We start from the raw sequence: 26,684 nt of genomic DNA, 5'->3' as shown, positions 1-26,684 counted from the left end.
GAGGAGTGAGGAATCGCACACCCCATCTTTCTGGCAGAGTGGGCCTTGTGGTCTTCTGAGGGCATGTAGAAGATGGGGGTCATAATGCTTCTCACGCAGGGTTTCCAGAATGTGCTGTTTGGCTCTCCGCTGTGGCCCCTGTTTCTGCCGCCTAGCACCCAGATGGCCTCCAGTTCCTGCTCTCAGGAATCCTTCTCATTGGTGCACCACCTCATAAAAGGTTAACTTGACTTTATCCCCTCTCACAGGTCATTTATCATTCTCTGTCAACTTCATTTCTTCAGAAATGGTGGTTCAGGAGTACAGGCAGTCAAGAGTCTCTTGGCCTGTACGAATATAAGTGAACAATTGAATAAATAAATGGGTGACAAGAGGCAAGTCTCTGGGGCAGAATTCCAAAGGATCTACATGGATGCACTGCCCCAAAGGATGTAGTGTTGAGCTCCCTAATCCTTCAGTGCCAGCTTGGCATGGCGACTTACTCCCAGCGAGTACAGTGTGGAAAGGGGGCCTAAGCTCCCAATGGAGACCCTGTCAAACATGGTGGCTAGCCTGGGCGTCAGAGTTCACATCCCAGCGCTGAGGTGTGTGAGCCAGGCTTCGCCTCTACGCTCTTCCCGAAAGCACATTAACTTAGTCTGAAACCCATGAAAGTATCAGACTTATCCCATTTAGGGGGATTCTATAGAATCTGGGCCAATCATCCTCAGAATTGCCATTAGTAATAGGAGAGGAGTATGGGGTACATGGAACTCTACTCTTTGCAGTAACTCTGTAAATCTAAAACTTCCAAAATAAAAGCTATATTTCTTAAAAATGAATTAAAAGTCATCCTATTTATCATCAAACACAGTATTAAACCTTAATCATTTATTCTGAGAACCCCTTATTAGGGGTTTGAATCTTTTTTAGGGCTTTACTGACTGTAGGGCATCAGCTAGAGCTGACACAGAGAGACCCATGTCAGGAGGCCTTTCTCTTCTTAGTAAGATTTGTAAGCATCAGAACCCCAGACACCTGTTTCTTTGGTGTCTATACAGAGCCACACTGGGGCCTGTCACCAAGGACCAAAGTCGGCAGCTTTTGAAAGACCTTATAAAAATAAAGACTGATCCTTTTTGTTGCTCGTTCTGTGGTTCGCTTCCAGAACAGCAGGGGTTGGTGTGGCGGGGAGTCCAGACAGCCATTTGGTTCCATCCACTGTGGGATTGGCTGCAACAGTCACTCTGCCATCTGGAAACTGGAAATCTCTTCGTGGGTATGGTCTCCTCTGGAATTTCCAGAGGTGACTGGAAATACCCACATTTTTTTTTCAGAAAGAGAAGTTGTAACTGAGAAAGGAATGATACTTATCTTATGTTAGCTGTTTCTTGTGACATCTTGAGGATCTTAGTATTCTTGTGCGTGGCAGCAAAGAAGGTGTGGATCTTTAGAAAACGGTTTTAAGGTCGATCCTTTCGTGTTCTGCTGTATAGAGTGAGTGAGTTTCTGTGGGTCAGTAATGTTTATCTGCTTCTGTTTACTTACATGATCTCCAGTGACTTTCCTGGAACTTACTCGCCATCCGCTCAACACTTGAAAATACTCCTCTTCCCTACAAATTTGGAAATTCCACAATGCATTTGCTCGTCCAGGTTAACTTGTAATATCACGGTACATACGTCGTAATAAATAACACGTGGGCACTTGGTGTCGATGAGCCACTGTTCCAAGGGTTTAGCGCATGTTCACGCACGATGGCCCTTCAAGTGAGCACAGCTATCACTTGTAGCTGAGAAGCGACAAAGCTGAAGCCCACGTAGCAGTACCCAGCCTGGCCTTTGGAGCAGCAGAGCAGCCTCAGAGCTCCCAGCCCTTTATCTTGATGGCTTGTAAGGTTCCTCTTCCTGCAGATTGTCTAAGAAGGGCCTTTGAAGAAGGCCTTCTAAGAAGGGCCTGGAGGCCCACATGTCTGTGGCTGGTACCATGGCTCTGCTTCAGGCCAGCGGACTTTCTTGCACAGGGAGTACAGTGAAGCTGCAGAAGGAACTGTCCTAATATAAAATTGGATGTGAAGACGTGTATCAACACAGCTTTTTTTTTTTTTTTTAAAGATTTTATTTATTCATGATAGACATAGAGAGAGAGAGAAAGATAGGCGCAGAGGCACAGGCAGAGGGAGAAGCAGGCTCCATGCTGGAGCCTGATGTGGGACTCGATCCCGGGACCCCAGGATCGCGCCCTGGGTCAAAGGCAGGTGCCAAACCGCTGAGCCACCCAGGGATCCCCCCAACACAGCTTTTTGTGATGAATAGAATTCATGGTATACTTGAATCTGGTGGCTTTTATTTCTGGCAGATGTCCATTTAGTCTACTCTCAAAACGGAATTTACCTCAAATAATCAGTAGTTTGTTTCTACTGGTGGGTCAGGAATCTAAATTTTTTTGCCCCTGTCTTTTCTACAGAATACTTCAAACTTTGTGCAGAAAACTAAGACTTCCAGAAACTTTCCCCTTCCGTCACTTAGCGCACCTGACGCCGGGCTTTGTTGGTGCTGACCTGATGGCGCTCTGCCGAGAGGCAGCTATGTGTGCAGTCAGCAGGGTCCTGATGACGCTGCAGGAGCAGCAGCCCACAGATCCTGAGATGGGAACATTACCCTCCAAAGGAGGCCAGGAAGACCGGGTTGGCACTGAGTCGGCTTCTGAAACACCGGTGCTCTCTGTGCAGGTACTGTAGCCGCTCCTTCACAGGGGATGTGCAGCCAGGGTTGGTGGATGTGAGGTGCATGGTTTTCTGTTTTGCTGGCATTTTAACCACGGAATGATTCTCCGTGACACCCAGAATGTCTATAGTTTCCAAGCTACAAGTTGTTTCACGTTTTTAGCTGATCCTGAATAAATTCATTTTACAACATGGATGATGAAATTGTGGAGCAGGGGTTGGCAAACCATGGGCTGCCTACCCACTGCTTGTTCCTGTGCACTGAAATTACAGGGGAATGCAGCCATGCTCCGGTGTTTGCACATCGCCTCCCTGCTGTCTCACTTCCTGGCAGAGTACGCACGTGGTCCCTGCAGTGACAACATACAGCCCACAGAGCTTCAGTGTTTACCCTCCAGGCCTGGACAGCTGCTATAGGAGCACTGGGCACTTAGTTCTATTTTCTGGTTACCTTCTGGTTACGTGGACCAGCGTGGTCTACGGGCATATTTGTATCCGTGAGCTTGCTTGCATGCGGCTCCGTTGACAGCCCACGTCAGTCCAAGGTCGGTGCTACAGCTGTGAGCTTGGTGCTTCATGAAAACTCAGCACGTTTTTGTAGCACTTTATGGTTTGCATAGGGGCTTCGTACAGCTTCGTAATCAAAGGAGCTCAGTGTGAGAGACTATGGCTTGTACAGGTCACATGGCCTCTGCTTTCCAGAGCAGGCATCCAGTCTTTGGTTTTAAATGTCTTTTCCTTCCTTGCTGATTGCGAACCACAGTCCTATCTGTTAACATTAACAGTAAGCATAGTCCTTATATAATGCTGTACATATGTTAGGATATGTTAGGATAATTAGGAATTGAATTACTCAGAGTTACTTTTCACTCATCTTTTTATATCTTCATGAAGCAAGAAGTCTGCCTTTGAGGCTCAAGATTCAGGGTAGTACTAGGAAACTGGCCTGCTTCTGTGTGCTGAATAGACTACTGTGAATTCACTGTGCCGTGAATTATATTGCCACCAGAGTCACTTTATTTTCATTTCCTCAAAATTCAGCTGCTTTTCTATTATTTATAAGTGAAAAATGGGAATCCATGGCTGTGGGAATGAACATTATTAGCTGCTGGTATTGGCCCGGCTAGCTGTGGTGTGGCGTGCGAAAGTCATCCTCCTGCATTCCATTAGTCCATGGACCTTCCCCGACCAAGTCAGATGGTCTCAGCAGAGTAAAATAAATGACTGTGTCAGTGGAGAAAGTTGTTAAAACACACAAAAGCTCTATAGCTTAAAGAAATATTGCAGGGCAGCCCTGGTGGCGCAGCGGTTTAGCGCTGCCTGCAGCCTGGGGCGTGATCCTGGAGGCCCGGGATCGAGTCTCAGGTCGGGCTCCCTGCATGGAGCCCGCTTCTCCCTCTGCCTGTCTCTCTCTCTCTCTCTCTCTCTCTCTCCCTCTCTCTAAATGAATAAATAAATCAATCTTTTTTAAAAAAAGAAATATTGCAGTAATAATTTTTAAAAGTACAAAATAACTTTTTCAGCAACCTTGGTAGTTTTTACTTTCCCCTCCTTTCTCCCCTCAGGATGAATTGCAGTGGCTGCTGGAGTTGCTGAGAAGCCAGGATCCACTGTCCGAGGAGCAGCTGCAGGGACTATGCATTGAATGGAATGATTTCACTGTTGCCCTGTCCTCGGTGCAGCCCTCTGCCAAGAGGGAAGGCTTTGTCACCGTCCCCAGTGTGACCTGGGCAGATATTGGTGCACTGGAAGATATCAGGGAGGAGCTCACCATGGCGATACTGGTAGGTGTGTCTGCCTGCGCTGTGGCCCAGTGCCCGGGTGTGCATACTAGGCTGCGTATCTAAATGAGCTTGACCATAGGCTTTCTTCCATGTGTCCTGGTGGATTCTCACAAAGCCTCCAGTGGTGATTTTTTCATTCTTCTAACATCTGTTTTAGACTTATTCTTTTTTTTTTTTTTTTTTAAGATTTTATTTATTTATTTATGAGAGACACATACACATAGAGAGGCAGAGACACAGGCAGAGGGCGAAGCAGGCTCCATGCAGGGAGCCCAATATTGAACTCGATCCTGGAACTCCAGGATCCCGCCCTGGGCTGAAGGCAAATGCTTAACCCCTGAGACACCCAGGCTTCCCTTTTAGACTTATTCTTATGGCTGTGCTTGAATTCTGTGAACATTAAAAAAAAAAAAAGTATAGGTTTCAACCAAGAGCTGACAGTTTGAGAAATATTTTCTTAGCTGACACTCATTCGGGTCAAAGCAGTTTAGTGCCCATGAAACTGTGGATTGATTTTCATCCACGCTAACTTTTCCACTTTCCTGAGCATTCTGCTTTGTTACTGAAGTACAATCCACTTAAATATGCAGAGCTGCTAAAAGCGTAGAGGGGGCAGTGTCTGGCTCCTGACCCCGCAGGGCAGTGCTGCTTCTGGTCCCCCAGGACGGCACCGTCTGAAAGCTTTAGACCCTAAAGTTTAGGTAGCTTTAAAAAAATCTTGATTTTAAGATGCTGAAGTGTTGTGTTTTTATGTTTAAAATGTTTCCAGAACTCATGCTTAAGTGTAAATTCCTCAGGAGCAGGGACGCCGGTGCTTACCACCAGATGCCCCATGCTGGTCGGTAGCATGCATCTGGAGATACGGGATAGAATACACATTGTAATGACCAGTGTGAGTGTTGTGCTCTACAGGCACCCGTGCGAAGCCCCGAGCAGTTCAGAGCGCTTGGATTGATGACTCCAGCTGGGGTCCTCCTGGCTGGCCCCCCTGGCTGCGGGAAAACGCTCCTGGCAAAGGTACGGTGTGAGTGTGGCCTCACGTGTTTCCTTTCCTGCTTTCAGGGAGTAGAGTAGGGATTTAATCTCCATGGTGCAGTGAGCGGGTTTTATGTAATGTCTGTTACAAGATCCTTCTAGCAAGGCTGACAAATTTTCTTCAGGGAAGTTTCTCACTTTAATTATGAAAACCACATTATTGGGAATTTGCAAAAGGAAAAGATTTTTCCATCAGCCATCACCTCATCAGTTTGAACACAGCAGTTACCCCATTTTCTCTTTTTCTGGTTTTTAGTGAGTACAGTTGCATACTTGTATGTAGCTGACCTCATTTCTTGCTTTCGCATAACTTAGCACTCATAGGAAATATTTTCCTCTATGTTCCTTATAATTGTCATTTTAAATAATTGTGTTTTTTTCTCAGTAGGAAAAACAGAGAAGTAAATGGGGGACACACTCCTTGTACCTCTCACCGCTCACTATTTCATTCTGTGGTCAATCCTTCCAAATGTCCTCTGTATGTGCGTGTCACAATGACACATATGTGTACCTTTTTTTTTTTTTTTTTTGTATGCACATGTTTTGGGCAAATACAAGGTTTTTAAGATGTTTTCCCCGCAAGGCAGTATTCCTTGAACATCTTCCCATGTCAGCATGCATATGTCTCTGTATTTTTATGTCAGGGTAGTATTTGGACCTAACGATATGCTACAGTTTACAGAAATGACCCCCACTGAAGCACTACATCGAATAGTCCTGTACTTAACTTTTTTTTTCACCTCAACCGATCATTTTATTACAACACATTCCTAAATAATTTTTCAGTAAAAGGAATGCATGTTGTTAAAGCTTTTGACTCATTACCAAATTACATCTGCTCCATCACCAAAGTGCCTTCCAGACAGTATGTATAGATCCTACCCAGTCAGTGTGAGTTAGCGAGAGCCAGTAACACTGCTTTTCATCTCTGACTGTCTGGGAGGCAAAAGTGGTATCTTACACTATTTAATTCACATTTTAAAAATCACCAGTGGGCTTGTCAAACAGTATATTTATTGGCTGTTCTTCTTGATGAAGTGATTATTCATATCCTTTGCCTGTTTTTCCATTGACGTGCATATGATTTTTATAATCATTCTTCATATATTAAAATCTGTTACATTTGTAAGTGTTTATCAGTTTATTTTGGCACTTTTGACTATTCATATTTTTGACATATTTCCTTTTTGTGGGTTTTCATATTCATGTGGGCAAATTTCTCAGTCTATGACTTTTTTTTCCTTTGGAGTCATACATATTAGAACCCTCTCCTCTATACGTTTTATTGTCATTTTTTAGTGTCTGTATAATGTTTCATCTATAATTTACTTAGCTTTGTTAGCTTTTAAAAATATTTGAATGACTTATAAAATAGGAAATTAAAATTAATAAGTGCCACAGTAGCCACATAATTTGTGACTGCTTAGTAAATATCAGATATCCACATATTAAATAATATATAGGTGAAGTATTCCAAACTTATTTCTACTGGTACTACTAAATTTCCTTGCTCGATGCTCCCAGTACTCTTACACGGCATGGCTGTACAGGAGCATGGGAGCCACTGGGGGGGTGCAGAGGGCACCACAGTTGTTCCGTGCTTCTCAAACGACACAGCCAGAAAAAAGGTCCAGCCCGTGAACATGTAAATTCACCAGGCGGTACCTGTCCCTGGCCTGGGTGCCTTGTCATGTTTGTTTTTTTTTTAATTAGTTAGATCTGCCTGTGAGTAGCCCTGCCCATGGCAGAAAGACAGCTTGGGTTCTTGGAAATCCATAGACAATGTTAAATCATAGACCAGATTTCCTCTTTGCTCAGCCCTGTGGCACTTGTCTGTGCAGTCACTTTCTGACATCTGCCCACCCAGAGCAAAGAATCTCACCCAGGACTCCGTGGGTGGGCTTAAGGTTCACTGGGTCTGTGAGCCCAGGCAGTATCTGTGCGGCCGGGAGGGTTTGCAACTGTGTTCAGGTTCTCCAGGAGGTACATACCTGGAAATCTTGAAACAGTAGAAAGTGTCCTTGAACGGCAGAAGCAAAATGTTATTACAGGAAAGTCGTAGAACCATGTACTAGTTGGAACTTAGGAACCTGGACTTGGTCATAAAATGAAGGTTTGGGCTAATCTTGGTGATTTTGTTAACTCAGGAACGCAGTAAGATAATAAGATGTTTCTAAACACTGGCCCATAGAGAGTATGTGAGTAGCATAAAAGTGAAGGCATGTGATGTCTGGCGCCAACATACTGCAAGCTGATGATGAATGAGGATAAGTTAGCAAGTGACCCGGAACCCTGGCATGGAAGCCAACAGCTCCTGACGCTGCGCAAGCGGCTCACAGAGATGTCCATGAAGAAAACGTAAACTGTGACTTGACTTAGGAGACAAGATTTCCAATAGTTTCAGAAACTCCTGGGGGCTTTAGTGGGTTAAATCTAGTAATCTGGCACCTGGAAGCTGAAAACCTAGTGCGGACGCATCAGACTTCATTAGATATGGACTTGACTCTCCTCTTCATGTGGTGTTGTATGGAAAGCAGGGCAATGATTCAGCGACATGGGCTACCCACGGGCCTAGCACTTGCTCCATCGCAGAGCTCACAGGCGTTCGCTCTTGCAGCAAGTACTGACCCACTGACGTCCTCTGTGCTGGCAGTGGTTTGGGGTGAATGGGGCACCTCCTCTAGTGGGGTTTACTGTCCATCTGGAAGGGACAGGCAGGAGAAGAATGAAACAGAGGCCTTGAAAGGCTGAGAGGGTGGGTGGGCTGTTTTAGATAGTGATGCTCAAGGGATGCCGACATTTAGCAGTATCCTGAGGGACCAGCCAGCCACCTGAAGCAGCAGGGAAAGAATGGGAAGGCTCTTCCAGGCAGAGGGTATGTCTGTTGCAGAATCCCTGAGGTGGGAAGGGCTTGGTGAGTTCGAGATCAAGAGAAAGCTGGTGGCTGGACTGAGGAAAAACTGCCCTGTCCCAAATGACCGACTTGTGAACTGCAGTAAATATTCCACCTTGTACTCACAGATGAATGGGAATCCTAGGGAAACCATATGGTGGGCATTTTTACAAGTGTGCTGGGTGTGCTGTGAGAACGAGTCAGAGGAAAACAAGGTGGAGAGGAAACCAGCCAGGGTCTGTCCACCGTGCTTTGGTTTGTGTTTTTTTTGTTTTTTTTGTTTTTGCCTGTCCAGGCAGGATATGAGGCAGTCTGCACCGGAGGTGCATGAGGAGAAACAGAGTGGTGGACTTGTACCTTCTGGCATCAGAGCAAACAGGGCTTGTGGATGGACTGGACCATATGACAAGGCAAAGGGTCAGGGGGACTCCGTGGCTTTGGTCTGAAAGCTGCCTTAGTTGGAGGCATGGAGTGTGGAGGGAGATGGTGAGGCATCCTGCTCTGGAAATAACGGATTTGAGATGTGAGTTCAATGTGGAGGGAGATGCCAGGCAATCTGCTGGGTATGGATCTGGAGCTCCGAGGTCACGCTCCCAGGAGCAGAGGTCCTGGTCCTCGTGGAGCTCTGGGTGATTTTGCTCAGGTTTGGTCTCTGCGTTCTGGTGATCTCTGTCAGGTTCTTATACATGTGTAACTGTATGTCTCTCCTTTGTGCTTCTCTTGGGCTTTGAGCCATACTGTTTAATTGTTATTAAAAATAATCTGGAAACACTGACCCTTGGTCAACATGGATACTGATGTTTTTGAATTTGGGTTCACATGCGAATGATTGCTTTCACTGGGCGAGATGTGCTTGGATGCAGAGATAATGGTTTCACTCGAATTCCAACCTGGGGCTAGGAATGTGCAAACTCGCTACATAAGCAAGTTTACGGAAACAACCCTGGCATAAACGTTCCTGTTGTTTCTGATTTCTAGTCTGTCTGAGTGATTCTTAGAAAGTTTTAGGTGAACATTCTGTTGATTTTTTTTTTTTTTTAACCCATCTGTGTCCTGCATCTAATCAGGAAAACACAGCTGTAAAGGAGGGGAAAATAGCATAAGCTGTGAAAGCCCCCGCGCTGTCACAAATGAGTTACTTGGTTCTGTGTTTGTCTGATCTGTGTCCTTTGGTCTTCTCTCCTCAGGCTGTTGCAAATGAGTCTGGCCTGAACTTCATATCTGTCAAGGGCCCCGAGTTGCTGAACATGGTAAGTCTCGGTGGCATCAGCTCTGCGTGTGGGTTAGGAGACTGGTGGCCACTCCAGGGATGGGCAGAGCGTCCTCGGCCCTGGAAATGGACACAGCATTTTGGTGAAATCTCCACTGCAAGCGTGGAGACCTTAGCTGTCTCTGCTGTACCGAGCATGTAACTGTAATCCTCAGTCTTCAGCACTGAGCCTCCGTTTTCTCAGCTGCAAAATGGAAATAACCAAACGGCTGACATTTTAAAGTATGTGCTCCATGCCTAGTACTTGTCACATGTTGGACACACAGTTTTGAGCTGTATGGGTTTGAGCTGCCCACTTAGTGTGGAGACTTTTCGATAAATACAGTCCTGTCAGTGTGTTTTCCTTAGGAAATTCTGAATAATATTTTCTTCTCCTGCTAACTTTATGGTAAGAATTCAGTGTGTGATATATGGAACCTATGAATAGGGGCCAGTCGACTGTTTTTGTTGTCCATAGGGCTCTGAAGGCTAACAGCAGGCTGTTAGTGATTAAATTTGGAGGGAGTTGAAAGTTAAATGTGGATTTTCCATGGTGATCGGGGGTGGGGGGTTGACGCCCCAAATCCTGCATTGTTCAGTGGTCAACTATATTATTCTTCAACAACCCCGTGAGATACGAGTTATTATTTCCTGATTCCGGATTTCTGAACAAGGAATTGCACTCTACAGGCTGCACACACCTTGGCCAAAGTCTGAGGGCTAAGGCTGGAGCTGGGTTATATGACTGCTGGTTGGGTTGCCTTGTCCTGCTGTCCAGTGGCTCAAATGACCTAAGGTGTTGTTTTTTTTTAACTGGTGTGGAGCCTGACATGGGGCTGGAACTCATGACCCTGAGATCAAGACCTGAGACAAGATCAGAGTCAGATGCTCACCTGACTGAGCCACCCAGGTTGCCCCTTAAATGGCTCAAGTTTTGATAAATAAAAGTACTTTGGGGGAAAAATAGTACGTACTATTATAGTAGTAACTTCTTTCTGTATTTGGCAGTTTATATAGTGTCTCAAATTTAAGAGATTTTGAGTATCTTCTTATTTCTTCATCCCTGTGAGGAGTAAAAGGGCCACTCTGTCATGTAGTAAAACGAAGAAGTGTCCTATCGTTTGTTTTAAAAGGCCTTTTAGGGCAGCCCTGGTGGCTTAGCGCTTTAGCACCACCATCAGCGCGGGGTGTGATCCTGGAGACCCAGGATCAAGTCCCGCATTGGGCTCCCTGCAGGAAGGCTGCTTCTCCCTCTGCCTGTGTCTCTGCCTCTCTCTAATTCTCATTAATAAATAAATAAATCTTATAAGAAATAAAAATAAAGTAAAATGTCTAAAAAGACCTTTTAAGTTTATCCCTTACCAGTTATGTGTTTCCTATTGTATGTGTTACTTTTCTCCTAATGTAAGGATTCACATTTAAGCATTTCCTGTGGGCTTTCTACTTACGTCTATACTTGTGATGTGGCTGATTTCTGTGTTCTGGCAGACAGTGTATCAAGAGTGAACTGTGCAGGGAGAGGATTGACAGGGGTTGAGGCTGGGAAAGAGTTCTTTGAGCAGTGAAGGGCTGTAATCTCCAGAACAGCAGAGAACTGTTAACTTTATTTTGTTAACTTTATTATGATATGAAATATCCCAAGCATATAAGAAGTTACAAAGAGTAAGGTAATGAACCTTCTTGTATCTGCCACCCAGCTTTAAAAACTGACACAAAACCAAGAGGCTTGAAGCCCCCTGCAGACCTTTCCTAAGCATGACCCCATTCTCTCTCGTGTAGAATTTACCATAATCCCAAATTTGGTGTTTATTAATTCCATTAACTTCCTCATTTACTATATGTGTATTTATCCCTCAACAACCTATGGTATTATTGTACATGTTTCAGAAATGGTTAAGGGACCACTGGAAATTTGCATACTTACTGGTTATTTGATGTTAAGAAAATAAGTTTGAAGGGAAGTTGTGAACTTAGGAATGCAGATGAAGAGCATGCATCCCAGTGAGCACACAGTGAGGTAGGCAAGTCTGGAGTCCATGTATTGCACACCTGAAACCAATATGACACTATATGTTAACTGTACCAGGATTAAAATTTAAAAAACAAAAATCAGTTTTGATTTTTTTGATCACATCAGTGATGATGTGTAATTATGTCAAAAACCGTTGTTTTTTTAGAGATAGTGAAATACTTACACATCCAATATGGTGTCTGGGTTCTCCTTCAAAATGCCAAGAAAGGAAAGCAGAGAGACTGTGGATGAAGCGAGGTTGGTCAGGAATTGAGCTGATGATGATTGAAGCTGGGTGATGGGCATATTTGAGACTTGGTATACTCTTAGGCCTACTTTTCTTACGTTTGGAACTCTTAAACAGTAAAGAAAAAAAAAACCCACTTTATGTTAGTGGTACATGTACTCTTGTAACTTGGTTTTATTGTTATTTTTGTTGAACATTATAATTATTTCAGAATTTCTGAACCCAATTCCAATGGGGGGAGAGGTTCCCCCAAAAAACCATCAGGCAATCTGAGAAGTGGCGAGGTGTCCAAGAAATGGACTCAGTTCAACCTCATTCTGTAGTCTGCCTGGACACAGCAGCAGATTCCATCAGTTAGGGGCTCAGTCCTGCTGTGGGCATGTCCTCTGCCCTCTGCTGCAGCCACCAGGCTCAGGCCGTCACCTGTGTTCCTGACCCACCTGCTGTAGTGGAGGTTCCAACAACTCTCCGCAGTTTCTTTTAATTTGCTAGAGCAGCTTGCAGAACTCAGGAAAATAACATGTGTTTATTGGAATATATGATAAAGGTTAAGAATAAACAGCCACATGAAGAGACACAGAGGGCAAAGTCCCAAACAGGAGACTTGTGGGCTCGGGCTCTGGCTCCGGGGCCTGTGGGAGCAGATAGGCTCCCCAGGCAGATAAGGACTAAAACTATCCTCTTAGGTTTTTATGGAGGTTGGATGACATAGTCCTAATTGGTTGAGTCATTGACCATTGGCTGGTTGAGTCACGTCCCAGGAGGTGGGAAGTGAGGAAACCTGAGAGTCCAGGCCTCTGACCACACATCCTCTGGCAGCCAGCCCGCCCTTGGGTGGGGTCCAGATTCATCCTTATTAGCAAGATCTCGGTTCATGGTTGTGACTCTGACGGTTCTCAGAAACCGGGTGAATACCAGGTATATCTGAGGAATATACTTGGTCATCTGAACGACCAAATAAATACTTCTTCTGAATCATTGTATCACAGGTGTTCTCTTTGTTGATGTTTGCCTTTCGCACATCAGTCTTCTGAGTGGTACTCCACTGAATGAATGTAACCACACTTTTAAAAACTCTGTTTCTGGGGATCCCTGGGTGGCTCAGTGGTTTAGTGCCTGCCTTTGGCCCAGGGTGTGATCCTGGAGTCCCAGGATCGAGTCCCATATCAGGCTCCTTACATGGAGCCTGCGTCTCCCTCTGCCTGTGTCTCTGCCTCTGCCTCTCTCTCTCTCTCTGTCTCTCATGAATAAATAAATAAAATCTTTTAAAAATATAAAAAATAAAAATAAAAACTCCGTTTCTTTCTTGACAAATGTTTAAGTTGAACATTATATACACACATCCTTACATACGTCTAGGAGCTATTTCCTCTACGGTATGTACTTGGAGGAGAATTGCTGTCTCTTGTCCCAGGGCTGTTGCTGGGTTACACCTCCCCCAGCTGTGAACGAGGGTCCTTACATTCTCACCAGCGCTGGCACCGTCAGATCACTGCTTTTCTGGGGATCGCTAGCATTCATCTCACTGCAGAGCCCTGGCATTCATCTCACCGTGATCAGACTTGTCTTCTTGGGGGAGGTATGGGAAGAGATCTGTAGCAGAGTCCCAATGATGGGGTGGGGTGGGGGAGAGGTGGAGTGATCTACTGAGGAAGATTGACTTCTCTGGCTTAGAAAATGTGTTTGGTTGAGGGCATCTCTGACTCCATCTGGAATGGATGTGAGTCTGTAGTGCTGGGGAGATTTGGGGTGGCACCTGAAACCCTGGGGATGGACACAGTTTGCTAGGGGGAGTAAACTGAGGAGCAAGGCTCCCAGGGGCTATGGGACAAGGAAGGGAAATCTGGCAAAGCAGGCTGGTCTTTGAAGGGGGAGGACAACTTCTTCAATCTTGTCAATGTAAGGAGACCCAGTACAAGGAATAGAAAGTAGGACCTAGGGTTTGGCAACTGGAAGGTCATTAATGACTTTAGGGAGAATATTTTCAATAATTGTGTTGGCAAAAGCCAGATTATCAAGGTTGAAAACTGAATGGCGGACAAGGAATTAGAAGGGGTGCTTGGGTGGCTCAGTGGGTTAAGTGTCTGACTCTAGGTTTTATTTCGGGTGGTGATCTCAGGGTCCTGAGATTGAGCCCTGTGTCTGCTCAGCACAGCAGGGAATCTGCTGGAGATTCTCTGTCGGCCCCTCCCTGCTCCCCTACCCCCCACCCCACATGAACATACACTCTCTCCCTTTCTCTTTAAATTAAATCAATTTTTTTTTTAAATAAGGAATTAGGGTGCCTGGGTGGTTCAGTGGCTAAAGCATCTGCCTTCAGCTCAGGTCATGATCTCAGGGTCCTGGGATCCAGCCCCATGTCAGGCTCCCTGCTCAGCGGGGAGTCTGCTTCTCCCTCTCCCTTTGCCCCCCACTTGTGCTCACTCTCCCCCCCCCCATAAATAAATAAATCTTTACCAAAAAAATAAGGAGTTAGAAATGATAGGTATAGGCTCCTTACTTGAAATATTTCTCTTTTTTTCTTACTTTCTTTATTTATTTATGATAGAGAGAGAGAGAGGCAGAGACACAGGAGGAGGGAGAAGCAGGCTCCATGCCAGGAGCCTGACGCAGGACTCGATCCCGGGACTCCAGGATCGCGCCCTGGGCCAAAGGCAGGCGCTAAACCCCTGAGCCACCCAGGGATCCCCTGAAATATTTCTTAAAGGCCAAGATAGTGGGATTTTTTGTTGTTCACTTATTTTAATCATTGTTGCCTTTGTTAAGATTGACTTTTAATCTGTCCTTTTTTTCTTTTTTAGAGATTTTATTTATTTATTCACGAGAGACACAGAGAGAGAGAGGCAGAGACACAGGCAGAGGGAGAAGCAGGCTCCATGCAGGGAGCCTTACAGGTCTCCAGGATCATGCCCTGGGCTGAAGTCAGCGCTAAACTGCTGAGCCACCCGGGCTGCCCATAATCTGTCCTTTTGAAACTTTAGGTTTACCTTCCCCTAAATTAAGTTTTCCTTTACTTGGTCGTTTTGGTTGCCAGATCCATAGTCCTGGTGCCATACTGACTGTTCCCATCTGTCCTTGTTGGAGACTTTGCCTCTGCCAACGCACTGTTAGGTTTTGGGTTTGTTTGGGTGTTTTTTTTTTTTTTTTTTGTATCTACTGATCATTTTGGCTCAGCATTCCAGATATAACTTTTGCTGACTTGGATTCTTTAGGAAAGCAACCCAGACTCCTGTTACTTCTAACTGTGCGTAGGGTGTGATGATGGAGACGAATGTGGAAGTGGCTTCTGCTTTCCAGGGACTTCTCTCTACAGTGCAGTGAAGGCGGGCTAGCTGGAAGCCACCGTAGTAGAGGCACTATAAGGGAGACGGATAGGAAGACAGACCTGTTGGGACCTTCTTGAGTACAGGGAGCATTCGGGGCAGGTTGGAAAACAGTGCAAATATGAGAAATACTGAGATAAGATGGGCCAGGCGTGAGGGAAGGAAAGTCCTGCTTGTGGAAAAGAGTGAAACACTTGAATCACCATCGTCTGTGCTGTGTGTGCCTTGTACCTGCATTACTTTATCATAAAACAGCACAATAAACACTTTGTGATGCAGTTGATGCCACAAAGAGCTCTCAGATTCTGTCTTATTTAGCAATTTTATTATGAAAAAAACTGCTTTTCTTAACCAGTTGGAAATTTTACAGCAATTTCTTATACTTGGCCAACAGTGAACCATACTCTCACATGTAACTTCTTGTACTGATTAGTCTTAGTGCCATAGCTGCTTGTGAGTTTCTGTATTTCTTAACTGGTATTACTGTTTCATATTTTGATTTAGATTTCACATTTTTACTCATTTAAGTCATCTGTACACTCAACATGGGGCTTGAACTCATGACCCCGAGATTGAGAGTTGCACACTCCCCCACAGAGCCAGCCAGGCACCCCGATTTAGATTTGAACCTGCATGTCCTGAGAAGGCTGTTGGAGACCTCACTGGCTCACCTACCTTCTCTGATGCCATGTGACGAAGTAGCCCTTACATTCTCAACCTGACCGTGTGGAGAACACAGTAGAGCAGCTAATGGCAGATAAAATATTGTTGGATCCAGGAAAGTTACAGCTGGGTGTCTTACCTGCATAAAGCTTAGGAGATCAGTTGTAAAATACAGCAGAGTTGCAGGATCGCTTTTGACCTGGAGACCTTACGTTCACTTAGCCTTTGTTTTGTAAATGGGGAAATTTGTAAGCATCACTAATAATCTGATTTTATAAGTCAAACCACAAATTTGTTTTTATGCATCAAAAATGGGTAACTGTCAGCAGTTGCATGTGGTGCAACCTAATACTTCCGGGTTCTGATACATATGTGTCATTTAAAACTAGTTTTACCATAATTTGGCCCAAACCCCAAGGTTAAACAGTCTCTGTTTTGTTTCTGCATGGCAGTACGTCGGTGAGAGTGAACGTGCAGTGCGCCAGGTGTTCCAGCGAGCCAGGAGCTCCGCACCCTGCGTGATATTCTTTGACGAAGTGGATGCCCTGTGTCCTCGAAGGTCAGACAGGGAGGTAGGTGTTAGTGTCAGAAGCCTTTTGTCGGTTCTTACAGAGTCATTTCCCAGAACGCTGAGATTCTGGTAGTGCAGAAACCTAGTAATTCTAAATGAGGGTCCAAGGATAGCAGTTGTCTCTCAGCCTCTGCATCTTTTTTTGTCTCCACCATACTTGGGTTGCACGCATCTGGGTCACACCTGGCAAGTGACTGGGAATAGGAGTGACAGGGCTTCCAGTGGCCCACCTCGTGATCATGACTCTTTTCAGGCAAGTAGGTTCTCGAGACAGGACAGAGTGTGATGTCAGACGGCCTCAGCGCTGCCCCTTGTCTTCCCTGGACTCCACTGACATCACTTGGCTGAGTCCCCGGGGGTAGAAATTGTGATCAGTGAGTGTCTGGAAGCGCTCTCAGCCCAGGCACACTCATCTCAGAGTCTACGTCGCAGTGAGGCCTCACTTAGGGAATTTACAGCCTTTTAGAAACAGGTAGCAAAGCTTATTGATCAGTACATTCATGGCAAGATGACTGAGCAAGTTATTTTATTTCACTTGTGGTTTATCTTCAAATAGTTGCTCTGTGTGTGCCTGTACGTTGTAAAACATTTATTAAATGCCTCATTTTGCTTCCAATCTCCAGAAGCCTTCCAAAGTCGCAAGAATAAAACTTGACTCACGTCCGTGTGGCCCATATCACAGCGGATATATGTTTCCTCCTCCACGAGTCCTTGCCCACATCCCAAACCTTCCCCAGCCTTGTCTCTGACACTGACATTGGTGGCCAGGGCAGAGGCCCTCCCTCGGTGTCCCTGCTGGCTGCCACATCCTAAATCTGATGTGGGGATCCAGAGCAGAGCGCTGCCCTTCCCATCCTGCTGGTTGGGGTATGGTAAGCCCTGGACCTGACTCTGTTCTCTCTCCTCTTTGGCTCTGAATAAGTCCTATGTTTGTCACCAGCCCCTTTCATGGGTTTGTAGCTTGTCATCACAGAGGGGTTCCTGAGGTGCATCCAGGCTGTGGCCTGGGAACCACACTCCTCATTGTGGGCTTCTCTCACTTTCTTGGCTATTTGCAAACACACCCATCAGTATTTCAGAACACATGCTTTTTTGACATTTTCACAGGAAGGGGATTCTGAAAATATGTTCAAGCAAGCCAGGAGCTGGAACATTCAAATACATTTGAATGTATTCTTTAATTATACAGGTTATACATGAACACATTCTTATAACAAAATTCAAAAATACAATTGAATAGATCGAGTGTGTTTCTTCCCATCTTTCTCCCCGTTGCTGTCCTTGGAGATGACTACTGCCAACATGAAACTGTTCATGTATTTGTTGTTCTAAAACTTTCTCTGTAAACTTAAAAACATTATGATTTTGAGTTTTTTTTTTTAATGTGGTCATTATTCTTGGTGATTTTCCCATGTACTTAAAAACTTAATTTTTTAACTGTTGCATAAATATGCCACAGTCTGGAAGCAGATGTATTTCTTTAATGATTTCACTCTTTTGGACTTTCACATGCTTTCTAGTTGTTTCTCACAAACAAAACTGAAGTAACCTCCTTACACATACTTCTGTGCATATGGAGAGTTTCACAAATGGGGTATCGGTGTACGTGTGTGTGTATTGTGTGTTGAGAGCTAACACTAAATCATTCTTCACAAAAACTACCAGTTACGCTGCCCACTGACCGTCGGGAAATAACTATCTCCTGCACCTTTGTCAGCAGCATGTAGCACCCATTTGTAAAGTTTCGTCAAATTTTTTTTTAATGTTATTTATTTATTCATGAGAGATACAGAGAAAGGCAGAGACACAGGCAGAGGGAGAAGCAGGCTCGCTGCAGGGAGCCTGGTGCAGGACTTGATCCCAGGATCCTGGGATCACAACCTGAGCTGAAGGCAGATGTTCAACCACTGAGCCACCCAGGTGCCCCTAAATTTTGTCAATTTTATTGGCAAAACATGATACTAAATCTTAGTGTTAGTGTCCCTGATTTCTCTTCAGTGAATTTGTATTTCATCTTCTATAAATTGCCTGATTTGATACTTCCACCCTTTTGCTCTGAAAAGTTTGTTTTGATTTATAGGAGCTTTGTGTGTGCCATTGTCCAGTTATGGGTGTTGATGTTGTTTTTCCCAGTCCGTTCACTATCTGTAATCTTTTTATTAATACAGCGTTATAATTTTGGCATAGTAAAACCTGTTCCCACACGAATTCTGAGGTTTTCATCTGCTCAGGGAGCATAGTGTTTGCTTTCTGCTCCATGTCATGTCTCCTGGGAGTGGTGACTTGCACCAACTGCTTTCTGGAGAAATCAGTGGGTAAACTCATTACCCCCTCTGCCCGTGGACTTTGTGTTGAAAATGGGCAGTAATGACAGATACCTAGACCCACCACTTGCCTCGTTTTCTCCAGTGTCCATTTAGAACATTACCTACACCATCCCCCTATCCACCACCTCCCTGGACCTTTTACTTGGGTATTGCCCCAGGATAGCTCTGCTCTGTACTGTGTGCTTCCAGGAGAAGAGGGAAAGCCACCTGTCCCAGCCCAAAGATCTGGAGCATCTCACATCCTAGGGGGTCTCAACCCACTGAGCTACACTTGCCCCAGGGGAAATCCAGTGTGGCCAGCAGATCTTTGAATGATTTAGAGGCATGAGACTCGGGTCAGCCAGGCATGCTGAGAGGCCTGGACAGGTGGCCTCTCTGAGCCTCAGCTTCCTCCTGGAACAGGGGATAATAGGATTCCAGGGAATTCCTGATGAGAATGTGTTTTGCACGGCTCCTTGGAAAATGATCATTACCTCTTGGCAAAAGCTTATTCAAATTAGCAGATACGTCATTTTGTTTGGAAAAACATGGTATGCATATTTCTTCTTATGGGATCTGATGGAACTATATTTATTTATTGCAGACAGGGGCAAGTGTCCGGGTGGTGAATCAGCTACTTACTGAGATGGATGGTCTGGAAGCACGGCAGCAGGTTTTCATCATGGCAGCCACCAACCGGCCAGGTAAGGACACAGGTCTCCAAACCTTCACCTTTTGAGAACAATGGGATTTATATCCTAGTAACAGAAGATTAGGTTTAGGAAATCCCTTTTTGGCTCATAAGTTGAAATAAAATCTTAGAAAACTTTCCTGGAAGCTCTAGTAAAATGTGGTATTATTGTCGAGGTTTTGTGAGATTGTTTCTGTGTTAGAGCTCAGAAGAGGGTCTTGTTGGCAGAAAACTCAGAATGTCCACCTTTGACCATACAGGTATTAGCAGAATTGATGTCCTATGGTTTCTCTTGAGCTTGTAGGAAATGAGAACCAGACTCTTCACTGTGACTGAAGGTTGAGGATAGGTTTTCAAGGCTTTATTCTGGCCCCGTGTCCGTGCACCTGCGTTTAACCTGTCCCTAAGGTTGCTTGTGAGCCTCAACGCTGCGGGGTTTGGAACAGGCTCAGCACTTCAGGAGTGCTTCACGTGGCTCTTCCTCTTGTTTATTACTCGGTGTCCATGTGAGCCCCTGCGGCTGTGACTGTATCAACTGTATAGGCCAGCCGTTGACCTGATGAGATCTTTCCTGTCTCATAAGTTACTTTGGCAGGTAGAACTTTGGTAAATTATATGCCACCTCATTTTATTTTTTTTTTATTTTTTATCTTTTTAAAGACTTTATTCATTTGAGACCAAGAGAGAGAAACGACCTCATTTTAAAATGAAAAATTGAAAGATGTGAAGGTTTATACTTAGATGATAGTAAAAGTACTATCTTTGGAATCAGAGTGGGGTTTGAGTCCTGGCTGTGGCACTTTGTCTCTGACCCTTCTCTTTCAACCCTAGCCAGTCTGACTCCAATGGAATACTTTGTGGCTCAGCACTGACACTGACCACATGGAGCTGGGGTCAGATCCTGTGAGTCAAGGGGTCCGGCCCCTCCAAGACCCCCCCCACCAGCCCCGATGTCAGTGTGAGTGCTCGTGGGATGTCCGCACTTCTGACCAGCTGGCCGCAGTTGAAGCCGTCAATAATTCACTAGAACCATTAGTGGAATGCCGGAAAGTGTCATACAGTTGGCCCTTAAACAACTCCGGTTTGAGTTATGTGGACTCAGATCTGTATCTACTTAGAAAGGCAGGGTGTGATTCTCTGCATATTTGAGAAATTTTCCGGGCTTCTTCCAGACCAGCTCTGTGTGTAACCTCATGACTGCTCCTACGTGGTCACCGAAAGTGCTTGTGGCCATGATGATAGTAGACACAGATTTTTCTGGATGAATACAATGCAGTCCTGTAAACATATTTTCTCTTCCTAATGATTTCCTTAATATTTTCTCTACTTTGTTATAAGAATCCAGCATATCATACAGAGAACACTCAAAATCTGTGCTAATTGACTACGTTATTGGTGAGGCTTCCAGTCAACAGTAGCTATAGTAGGTTTTTGGGGAATTGAAAGTTAAATGGAGACTTTTGAGTGGGGGATTCGTCGCCCCTTACCCCTGTATTATTCCAGGGTCACTGTACTTGAAGTTGCAGGATACACACAGGGCCAGGAGGGAGGTTGTGCAGACCTTTGGTGCTCCCTCCCCTTGGAGCGAACCCATCCCCCTCCCAGCACCAGTGTGCTCATCAACCAGGAAGCTCTCCTGAGCTTTGCTTCCAGAGCTTCTGTTGAGTTTTCATTATATAGTCGGGTTAACTGAACTCCTATCTTCTCCCACCCCCACCTCACCCCCCACAGCCATCCCCAGAGGTCTGGCTCCAGATTCCAACCCTCTAATCTCAGGGTTGGTCTTTCTGATAACTGGCCCATCCTTGAGTTAGCTTGGGGCCAACCTTGGGCCCTCTCATTAGCGTCACAAAGACTCCCATCCCTCAGGAAATTCCAGGAGTTTTGAAACTTTCTAACAAGAACAAAGAGCAAATGTATTCTCATCGAAGTCAGCGACCTTCGGCATCTGTCCAGGGCTCTTCATCCTGCTCACCGCTGACTCTTCATCTGAAAAATGAGGAGAGTGATACCCACTTGGCAGGACTGTCGTACAGGTTAAGTGGTACTGGCTGTGTGTCTCCCAGGGTTTGTGGCAAGTAGCTGTTCGGTGACTATCATCATGGCCATGGCCATGAGCACTTTCGGTGACCACGTAGGAGCAGTCATGAGGTTACACACAGAGCTGTCCTGGAAGAAGCCCGGAAAATTTCTCAAATCTGCAGAGAATCACACCCTGCCTTTCTAAGTAGATACAGATTCTGTCTGTTTTCAGAAGACACTGTGGTCTGTAACAACTATTCTGATTCTACTGCCCTCATTGGTTTTGTGTTTGCTTGTTGTAAACACTTTAGCTTACTCTCTGTAGACTAGGAAATAGGTCCTGTAGCATCACTGGGGTTTACCTGAATCCTCTCCCTCCAGACAGCACAGGAGCATTGCCTTTCCTCTGGGTTGTGTTTTCTGATCTCTACCACCTCTGAATTATTGACAGTTGTCCAGATTCTTGGTTGTAAAACCCAGGACTGAGTAGAATGCTGAGTTTAGCCAGTGGTGAAAACGACAGGAATGTGGTACCTGTGTTGTCCCTTTCGGGGTCCCTCATATTGTCTTCCTCTCTCTGCCCCTGCCCCGTCCCTTTATCCCCCAGAGCAGACCCCTCTGCCTTGCCGCCTCCAGAAATCCAGAAGTAGCTGCTCTAGGTCTTTCCCCTGTATGTATGCTGCCCTGGGACATTGGTTGACATGTGGCAAATTACTACAATACTTCATGGCTTAAAATCGGCTTTTTTGCTTTGCCCACAATTTTGTGGGTCAGGGACTCAGGAAGGGTTTTTCTGGGAGGTTCATCTCCGATCCACATGCCATCAGCTGGCATGGCCCAGCCAGAAGACCCCCTTCCCTGGCCAGCCCTGACATCTCTATCCCCTCCTCCACTCATTATCCCTGTGGTTTCCCGTGGGTGTTCCGCATTCTCCTTCTCACGTGACTGACAGGTTCCAAGAGACAGGGGTGGAAGCTGCCATGCGTCCTGAAGGCATTACACCGTCTACTGACGTCAGTAGACGTGACAGGGAAGCTCAGATTCAAGAGCACGGTGGGGTGGGGGTGGATGTGAAAAACTGGGGTCACTTGAACTCTGTCCTTTTTTCTGTCCTCACATTCTCTGCTTCATCCAGCACAGTGTAGCCCCATCTTTCCATTTGCTGTTGAAGATCCATCCTGTCGTGTCATGTTCTTTAATTTCTTAGCAGATTCACTCCTTTGTTCATCAAATATTTATGTTGGGTTTTTCCCATATGCCTGACCCTACTGAGCTTTGGGAATTCAAAGGCTAACAGAAAAATTGTTTATGTATATGTGGATTTGGGACTGGGGTACTTGGGGTAAATGATAAAAGGGTGGGAGGGTAGAAGATGAGTGGTAGTTGGAGAGAGAGAGGCTAACTTAGATATTACAGTCCAGGAAGGCTTCTTTAGAAGTGGTCTGTGAGCACATGGGGCACAGTGGGACGAGAGCATGTGCTCTGGGGGTCCCAGACAGACCAGGTTTGGCCACTCGCCACTCACAAAACCAAAGGCCAGAAATGGGGAGGCAGATGTTGGAGAGACAGGAAAGGAGTTTATTTCCAGGAGGCCAACACTAGGAAGCCCGCAGACCAGCGTCTAAGACAGACGGTCTCCAAAGTGCTGAAAATACCTCCAGGCTTGCCTAAGACAAGTGTGAGGCAAAGGTCGATGGGTCCCTGCAGGTGGGCAGTGGAGGTCAGGACCCTCATTGTCTGGAGGTCAGTCATGGGTGGGGTCTTACTGGCAGCAGGGCAGTCCCTATTGCTTGAGGGGGTAGTTTCGGTTCCCATCAAGGGATACTCTGCCTTCTGGGTTTATTTCCTGAGTTAAGAGATAAGCTGGAAAGAAGAGCTAATGAGAAAGTACAGACTGAGGTCAGAATGGAGGTGGTTGACATCCTCTTTCACATGAACCCAGAAGATGTGAAAGATGGAGCCATGTAGAGTCTGGGAGGAGAGCGCTGCAGGTAGATTGAGCGGTCAGTGTGAGCATGAGTTGCTATGTTGCAGAACCAGCCCTGAGGCAGGGTGCCTGGAAGAAGACCAGCAGGCATAGGGGAGAAGATAGGGGCCTTGGAAGCCGCAGAATGGGGCCTATGTTCTGCTGAGATGGGAAGCCGTGGGGGATTTTGGGTGAGGAAGTGGTACTACCTCATTTTCTTAAATATTTCTATTTTTATAAAATATATGATGGGACTTTTGGCTTTTTATTCTGTATTTGGAAATAATTTCAAATTCACAGGAAATTATAAAAAGAGTGCACGGAGGTTCCACATACCTAGTTTATCTTCTTATATTTTGTGTAACTGTGGCATGTGCATCAAATCAGGAAACATGTCTGTGTTGTGTGTATTTCTGTGCAGTTTAACACGGGTGTGGATCCCTGTAATGACCACAGCAGTCAAGATGAGATCTGTTCCATCAGCACAGAGGTCCCCCTCATGTTGCCCTGGTCAGTAACACCCATGTCTGTCCTCTACCTGTGACTCCCATCAGCCACTTACCTGCTGTGTTGCCTACATTGTGTCACTTCAAGAGTTTTATATAAAAGGGATCATAAAGGTCACATAAATGTGACCTTTTAGGATGACTGTGTGTACCTCGCATAATGCCCTTGAGATGGATTCAGATTCTTGGGTGAATCAGCAGTTTGTTCTTGTTTAGTGCTGAGTCCTATGGGAGGCGCACAGTCTGACCTTTCTCTCTGAGGGCACCCTTACGGTTTCCATTCTTTGACTCATACACATAAAGCTAATGTGAACATCTGTGTAATGAATAGGTTCTAGTGGACCTAAGGTTTGATTTCTCTGGAATAAATGTCTAGGAGCACAGTGGCTAGTCATATGGTAAGTCTATGTTCAGTTTTTTTAAAGAACTTGTCAAACTTTTTTTCTGGAGGGCTGTGCCATGCGACATGTCTATCGGGAATGATATGAGAGACCTAGTTTGTTTGCTTCTTTGCCAGTATTTTGTATTGTCACTGTATCTTATATATAGTATATATATGTATATTTAGGATGTATAGTGATATCTTCATGGTTGTAATTTGTATTTCTCCAGTGGCTCATCAGCCATTAGAACATCTTTTCATGTTACTTGCCATCTTGTAACTTCTTTATTCAAGTATCTCTTGTGTCTTCTGCCTATTTTGAAAACTGGACTGCATTTTTTTTTAAAGATTTTAGTTTTAAGTAATCTTACCACCCAACATGGGGCTTGAACTCATAACCCTGAGATCAAGAGCCCCACACTTCACAGACTAAGCCAGCCAGGTGCCCCTAGACTGCATTTTTTTTTTACTACTGAGTTTTGAGAGTTCTTTATATATTCTAGATATGAGTTCTTTGTCAATAGGTGATTTAAAATATTTTGTCTCACTCTGCAGCTTATCTTTTCATCCTCAACAAGAGACTCCATGCATTTTTTTCAATATATTTTTTTAAGTTTTGTTTATTTAAGTAATCTCTACACCCCACATGGGGCTTGAATTTACAACCCAGAGATTGAGTCACATGCTCAGAAGACTGAAACAGCTGGGTACCCCTTCAATGTATTAATGTTTCTTTTTATATATTCTGCTTTGGGGAGCATTTCTAAGAACTTTTTTAGTCTCGTGTCCCAAAAACTCTCTTCAGTGTTTTCTTCTAAAAGTTTTATAGTTTTATATTTTTACACTTAAAATCTGTAATCTATTTGTAGTTAACTTTTATCTGAGGTGTAAAACCTAAGTCTAGGTGTATTTTTCCCCTGTGAGTATCCAATTCCTTCATCATTTTTGAAGACTATCCTTCCTCCATTGAATCACTTTTGCACTTTTGCCAAAAATCAGTTAGCATATACCAACAGTGGGCAATTGGAATTTGAAACTGAAAACACAATAGCGTTGCGGTACCTGAGTGAGTGGTTTAGTTGTTTAAGCATCTGACCCTTGGTTAGGCTCTGCTCATGATCTCAGATTGTGAGATCGAGCGCCCTGTGGGACTTCATGCTCAGTGGAGAGTCTACTTCTCCCTCTGCCCGTCCCCCTGCTCTCTCTCTCACTCTCTCTAAAATAAAATAAATAAATCTTAAACAATACCATTTACATTAGCACTGGAAGGAAGATAGGTAGGTCTAGGTGTAAATCTTACAAAACATATGCAAGATATATATGAGCCAGGACACCACAGTCGGCTAAGCCTCTGACTCTTGGTTTGGACTCAGGTCATGATCTTGGATCCTGTGATCAAGCCCCACATCGGGCTTCATGCTCAGCAGGGAATCTGCTTCTCAGCCTCTCTCTCCCTCTCCCCCTCCTCTTGCTCACTGTCTCTCAAATCTTAAAAAGAAAGATCTATATGAGAAGTATAAAACTGACAGAAATCAAAGAAGGTATAAATAAATGGAGAGATAGCCCATGTTCATAAATAGGAAAACAATATTGTCAGGATGTCAAGCTCCCCAACTTGATCTATAGATTCAAAGCAATCCTAATCATATTCATAGCAGATTATTTTGTGGATATTGACAAACATCCTAGAGTTTTATGGAGTGGTGAAATACCCAGAATGGCCAACACAGTATTGAAGGAGAACAAAGTTGAAAGATTGATACTACCTGACTTACTATAAAGCTCCATTAATCCAAACCACATAGCATTGGTATAAGAATAAAAGACATTAAAAAAAAAAAAGAATAAAAGACATAAATCAATGGAGCAGAACAAAAGTCAGAAATAGACCCTTACAAGTAAGTAAACTGGTTTTTGATAAATGAACAAAAGCAAGTAGTGGAGAAGGGATAGTTTTTCAACAAATGGCCCTGGAACAACTGGATCCTCACATGCAAAAAAGGAATCTTACCCCTTTTATAAAAACTATCTCAAAATGGGTCATAGACCCAAATGTATAGTACAGAAGAAGAAAACTCCTAGAAGGGAGCAGGAGAAAAATCCAGGTGACCTTGGGCTTGCTGATAATTTGTAGATACAATTCCCAAAGCACAATCCATGAAGGAAGAAAATTGATATGTTGAACTTCATTATGATGAGAAACTTTTCTTCTGTGAAAGACCTGGTTCAGAGAATTAAAAGACACAAAGTAGAAGAAAATATTTGTAGAACACCTATCTGATAAAGGGCAATGGACTGAATATTGTGTCCCCCACCCCAATTTATTACGTG

At 44.6% G+C, this 26,684-nt stretch overlaps 1 protein-coding gene across 6 annotated transcripts in view; it reads left to right on the top strand.

The window, feature by feature from the left end:
* The window catches only part of NVL (nuclear VCP like), an 82,019-nt gene that overhangs the window by 27,004 nt on the left and 28,331 nt on the right, over positions 1-26,684 (top strand). For all 6 annotated transcript variants that reach the window (XR_011996303.1, XR_011996304.1, XM_072732659.1 and 3 more), the window contains 6 exons: positions 2,446-2,710; positions 4,270-4,488; positions 5,401-5,505; positions 9,604-9,666; positions 16,362-16,481; positions 19,391-19,490. Coding sequence is in view for 4 of the 6 variants with exons in the window: in XM_072732659.1 (XP_072588760.1) it covers positions 2,446-2,710; positions 4,270-4,488; positions 5,401-5,505; positions 9,604-9,666; positions 16,362-16,481; positions 19,391-19,490 (872 nt within the window). In the remaining 2 variants the exon portion in view is untranslated. The remainder of the gene's footprint in view (positions 1-2,445; positions 2,711-4,269; positions 4,489-5,400; positions 5,506-9,603; positions 9,667-16,361; positions 16,482-19,390; positions 19,491-26,684) is intronic.

Source organism: Vulpes vulpes, chromosome 13, assembly GCF_048418805.1.
Source record: "Vulpes vulpes isolate BD-2025 chromosome 13, VulVul3, whole genome shotgun sequence".
Lineage (NCBI taxonomy): Eukaryota > Metazoa > Chordata > Mammalia > Carnivora > Canidae > Vulpes > Vulpes vulpes.
The sequence above is the reverse complement of the archived record's forward strand: the minus strand, read 5'-3'. Positions and strand labels throughout refer to the sequence as shown.